Below are 6,000 nucleotides of genomic sequence, written 5' to 3'. Positions count from 1 at the left end.
TATAGATATGGATAGGTAAGTATTACTGTTGCTCTCACAAATATTGTTAGTTACCTGAAGAATACTGCACAATGGAGTGGAAGAGAGTTTACAATCCAAAAGGCTTCCTATTTGTTTTAACTGTTGCTTGATGCTTTGAAATGAAAAACAAAACCCCCAACCAAAAAACCAAAAACTGAAGTTGTAAGGCAGGACGCTTGGTGGCGCTGCAGGCTAAGAAAGTGAAAAACTATCTCTGCAGACTTGGTAACAGCGGTTTCTAGCTACTTGAAAAGGAAACGTTTTACACTATTGGGGGATAGTAGGTTACAGGGAGGTCACTATCCCCATGTCTGTCAATGTTAGGAGCTAACTCAAGATTATTGACTCAAGATAGCAGAGTTGGCTGCACAGTAATTATTTTGTGATTAACTACTGCATCTTTTGGACCCTGAGGAACAATGGAGTCACCGCTACCCAAAGCGCCACAGAAAAGGCAAGTGACCGCCATTATTATCCTAATACTGTTAACACTGTGGGAAGTGGGGAGTACGACCATTAAGTATTCAGTTCTAGAGGAGAGGGAAAGCGGCTCCTTTGTGACCAACCTCGCTAAAGATCTGGGGCTTAGCTTAGGGGAGCTGGCCGCGCGGGGTGCTCGAATTCTTTCCAAAGGGAATCAACAGTATTTGCAGCTGGAGCAGAAGAGTGGGAATTTGCTGTTAAAAGAAAAATTGGACCGGGAAGAGTTGTGCGGTGACACAGATCCATGTATACTGCATTTCCAGGTATTACTAAAAAGCCCAGTGCGGTTTATTCAAGGTGAACTACAACTACAAGATGTAAATGACCATGCTCCAGAATTCCTGGAAAATGAAATCCTCCTGAAAATCTCAGAAAGCAGTCATCCAGGGACTGCATTTCCTTTGAAAATAGCTCAAGATTTAGACGTGGGGAGTAACACAGTTCAGAACTACACCATTAGCACCAACTCCCATTTTCATCTTTTCACTCGAAATCACAGCGATGGCAGGAGATACCCTGAGCTGGTGCTGGACAAAGCGCTGGACCGGGAGGAGCAGTCAGAGCTCAGGTTAACGCTCACGGCCCTGGATGGTGGGTCACCGCCTAGGACTGGGACTTCTCAGGTTCTCATCCTAATCTTGGACATAAATGATAATGCTCCTGAATTTGCCCAGCTGCTCTATGAGGTGCAATTGCCAGAAAACAGCCCTATAGGCTCCCTTGTCATCACTGTGACTGCTAGAGATTTAGATGCTGGAACCCACGGAGAACTCTCCTACTCATTTTTCCAATCCTCAAATCAAGTGATTCAGGCCTTTGAAATAAACTCAGTCACAGGGGAAATTCGATTAAAAAAAATGTTGGATTTTGAAGAAATTCAATCTTATCATATGGAAATTGAGGCCTCAGATGGCGGGGGACTATCAGGAAAATGCTCTATAGCCGTAGAAGTGATGGATGTAAACGACAACACTCCGGAACTGACTATGTCAGTATTCACCAGTGACATCCCAGAAAACACCCCTGACACGGTGGTGGCTATTTTTGGAATTTCAGATCCAGACTCTGGGGAAAATGGCAAAACGAAGTGTTCCATCCAAGACCATCTCCCCTTCCTTCTGAAACTTACTGTAGAAAATTTCTACACCTTAGTAACTGAAGGAGCACTGGACAGAGAGACAAGATCCGAGTACAACATCACCATCACCGTCACCGACCTGGGGACCCCCAGGCTGAAAACCCAGCACAACCTCACGGTGACCGTGTCCGACGTCAACGACAACGCCCCGACCTTCAGCCAGACGACCTACACCCTGCGCGTCCGCGAGAACAACAGCCCCGCCCTGCACATCGGCAGCGTGAGCGCCACCGACAGAGACTCGGGCGCCAACGCCCAGGTCACCTACTCGCTGCTGCCGCCCCACGACCCGCAGCTGCCGCTGGGCTCGCTGGTGTCCATCAACGCGGACAACGGGCAGCTGTTCGCGCTCAGGTCGCTGGATTTCGAGGCGCTGCAGGCGTTCGAGTTCCGCGTGGGCGCGGCCGACCGCGGCTCGCCGGCGCTCAGCAGCCAGGCGCTGGTGCGCGTGCTGGTGGCGGACGCCAACGACAACGCGCCGTTCGTGCTGTACCCGCTGCAGAACGGCTCGGCGCCCTGCACCGAGCTGGTGCCGCGGGCGGCCGAGGCGGGCTACCTGGTGGCCAAGGTGGTGGCGGTGGACGGCGACTCGGGCCAGAACGCCTGGCTGTCGTACCAGCTGCTCAAGGCCACGGAGCCCGGGCTGTTCGGCGTGTGGGCGCACAACGGCGAGGTGCGCACGGCGCGGCCGCTGAGCGAGCGCGACGCCGTCAAGCACAGGCTGCTGGTGCTGGTCCGGGACCACGGCGAGCCGCCGCTGTCGGCCAGCGTCACGCTGCACGTGCTGCTGGTGGACGGCTTCTCGCAGCCCTACCTGCCGCTGCCGGACGCGGCGGCGGCCGAGGCCCGCGCCGACCCGCTCACCGTCTACCTGGTGGTGGCCTTGGCGTCCGTGTCGTCGCTCTTCCTGTTCTCGGTGCTGGTGTTCGTGGCGGTGCGGCTGTGCAGGAGGAGGCGGGCGGCGTCGGGGGGCGGCTGCTCGGTGCCCGAGGGTCCGTTTCCGGGCCACCTGGTGGACGTCAGCGGCGCGGGGACCCTGTCCCACAGCTACCAGTATGAGGTGTGTCTGACGGGAGGCTCTGGGACCGGTGAATTCAAGTTCCTCAAACCCATTATCCCCAACTTCGTGGGTGAAGGGGCTGATAGGGGCACGGAGGAAAACTCTCACTTGAGAAATCATTTTGGGTTCAGTTAGGCATCTGACTTTAAGAGGAGATAAATGATAATATTAACTAATGCATTATTAGTTCCTAACTGGTTCATTCACATAAAGAGCTACTTTTTCATACATTAATAATTATTGTATTTACAGTTATTTCAGCTTGTTGAAGTATTTTACATTCTGAATCTCCAGGTGTTTGTTGTTTTTGCTGTTGCAGTTTTTAGCCAAGTCACATTTTGCATGTTCATACAATAGTGGAGAAATGGTGTTTCTCAGTTTAGGGGGTCAGGAAATATTTTCAGATTCCTGATGTTTGAGCTTGTTCACTGATAGCTTCTTAGGACCACGAGAATTGTGTTTTTTTATTATCAGCATAATGTCCTGTAACTGGTGGCTTTCAATTTTTAAAATACTTCTCATTTATACAACAATTTTTGTTACCTTGGAAATGGTTGGATTTCTCTAATGTTGTTTTGAAAACACTATAATCTTTCCTCAAAGGAACTAGTATTTTATGTGGATGTTTTCTAAGTTGAGCATTTTCTTTAAAAATTAGTATCTTTGAGGGGCGCCTGCGAGGCTCAGTGGGTTAAGCCTCTGCCTTCGGGTCAGGTCATGATCACAGGGTCCTGGGATCAAGCCCCACATCAAGCTCTCTTCTCAGTGGGGAGCCTGCTTCCCCCTCTCTGCCTGCCTCTCTGCCTACTTGTGATCTCTCTCTCTGTCAAATAAATAAAATAAAATCTTAAAAAAAAAGTTTCATTTCAGGAGTGCTCAAAAATTTAAAAAAAAAAGAATTCAATCCCTGTTAAATAGAAAAAGTAGAAAAGATATTAGTAGACTGGTGATTACTTTTTCATAACAAATGGCTTGGGTATGTAAATTATGATTCTCATTCTTTTAATATATATATAATATAGTCACATGATTCAAATACATTCAATGTGAACAGAAAACAAAGTATTTTTTTTCTTTTTCAAATTTTTATTTAAAGTCTAGTTAGTTGGGGAGCCTGGGTGGCTCAGTGGGTTAAGCCTTTGCCTTCAGTTCAGGTCATGATCTCAGACCCTACATTAGGCTCTCTGCTCAGTGGGAAGCCTGCTTCCTCCTCTATCTCTGCCTGCTGCTCTGCCTACATGTGATCTCTCTCTCTGTGTCAACTAAATAAATACAATCTTAAAAAAATTAAGTCTAGTTAGTTAACATACAATATTGTTTTTTGAAGAATTTAGTGATTCATCACTTACATATAACACCCAGTGCTCATCATAACAAGTGCCGTCCTTAATGCCCATCTCCCATTTAGCCTATCCCTCACCCACCTCCTCTATCATGAAGAGACTTTTATGGTTTGTTTCCCTCTCTTTTCCCCCTCTCATATGTTCATCTGTTTTGTTTCTTAAATTCCATATATGAGAAAAATCATATGGTATTTGTCTTTCTCTGACTTATTTCACTTAGAATAATACACTCTAGCTCCATCCACATCGTTGCAAATGGCAAGAATTCATTCTTTTTGATGACTGAGTAATAGTCCACTCTAAATATAGTCTACATCTTCTTTATCCATTCATCAGCTGCTGCACATTTGGGCTCATTCCATAGTTTGCCTATTGATGCTACAAACACTGCGGGCATGTACCTCTTCAAAACTATATTTTTGTATGCTTTGGGTAAATGCCAGTAGTGCAGTGGTGGACCCAAGGGTAGTTCTATTTTTAACTTTTTGAGGAAACTCCATACTAGAAAACATGGGAAATTTACATCATTATTTCAGCACTCAAATAATTTTTAAGTCAATATCCTTAAAATATTTCTATGAATGAATACAAGAATAAGTTAATAAGTGAAAATAATTTCATAAAATGGATCTGTAATAAATTGGTAGATTCATAGTTAAAACTGTCATGTTTTACTTGAATGTAGTAAAGCAAAATTATATGAAACTATAGATCTTGCTTAAGCTTAGATAAATAATTCCTATAAGGTAAAAAAAAAAGAATTGATGCATATTAAGATATTAGCATCAGTTAACTTCTTGCTAAAAAATGAGCAAAGAGGGGCCCCTGGGTGACTTAGTGGATTAAGCCTCTGCCTTCAGCTCCAGTCATGATCTCAGGGTCCTGGGATCGAGCTCTGGAATTGAGTCCCCCATCGCATTGGGCTCTCTGCTCAATGGGGTGCCTGCTTCCCCCCACTCTCTCTGCCTACTTGTGATCTCTCTCTCTCTGTCAAATAAATAAAAATCTTTTTTAAAAATGAGCAAAGAAACATTCTTAGACATCCTCCATCCTCTCTTCACTTTACTTTATGCTTTTTGTTATATATAATACTTTATCAATGTTTATAGTATTTACTGTGTATTTTAAAGGATAATACTCGTAATTGTTTAGACCTTTTATTTTTGTAAAGTTTTAATTAATTTGAGAGAGAGACAGCACAAGCAGGGGGAGCGGCAGAGGAAGAGGGAAGGAGAAGCAGGCTCCTCATTGAGCAGGGAGCCCTACAGGGTGCTCCATCCCAAGATCCCAGGATCATGACCCTAGCTGTAGGCAGACACTTACCGGACTGAGCCCCTAGACCTTTTACGTTTTAAAGTCAGTGTACCTTTTCAGTCTGTTTATGCAAGTGTTCAAGCATGTCATTTATTTACTTATGTATGGTAAACATAATTGGTTTTAAATCTGAAGTTTCAAAAGCTGAAGTTTGTGTTGGTCTGTTTCGGCTGTATTATTCTCATGCATGTTATCTTTGTTTCTTTGTGTGACTCATATGGTTGACTGCCCTTGAACTTTTATTTGTAGGATGTCCTCAAAGCCTAGGTTGCTTGTTTCATTCTTCATAATGTATTTTCATTGGTTTCAGCTAGGACCCTTGAATTGCTATAAATCAGTAGGGAACCACTGCAAACCAAGGTGGATGTTTCTCACAACTCAACATATGCATATCAAAAATGTAAACACACATGAGGACCAATCTGTAGCTACAATTTCCCAGACATCTTTTCTTTTTCTTTTGCTCTACTTGACATCAGGGGGGCTTCTATATATTTTCCTGGAGTTGGGGAGAGAGAGCATCTTTATGTTTCTTAATATATACTGTATAAACATTTATATATGTGTGTATATGTGTGTGTGTGTGTGTGTGTACGTGCGCGCGTGTGTGGGGGGGGTGGGTGTAGCCCTGGGGTATCCCT

General features: G+C 44.9%; 1 protein-coding gene across 1 annotated transcript; it reads left to right on the top strand.

Annotated features, from left to right (window-relative positions):
- The first annotated feature begins 260 nt into the window (after positions 1–260).
- LOC122890373 (protocadherin beta-17-like) lies at positions 261–3,407 on the top strand. Its single transcript, XM_044226001.1, has one exon. It carries the CDS (start codon positions 441–443, stop codon positions 2,835–2,837), a length of 2,397 nt encoding a protein of 798 aa, XP_044081936.1. The 5' UTR covers positions 261–440; the 3' UTR covers positions 2,838–3,407.
- The last annotated feature ends 2,593 nt before the right edge of the window (positions 3,408–6,000 follow it).

This window comes from Neovison vison, chromosome 1 (genome assembly GCF_020171115.1).
Source record: "Neovison vison isolate M4711 chromosome 1, ASM_NN_V1, whole genome shotgun sequence".
NCBI classification, from domain to species: domain Eukaryota; kingdom Metazoa; phylum Chordata; class Mammalia; order Carnivora; family Mustelidae; genus Neogale; species Neogale vison.
This window is presented reverse-complemented; position numbering and strand designations above follow the sequence as displayed.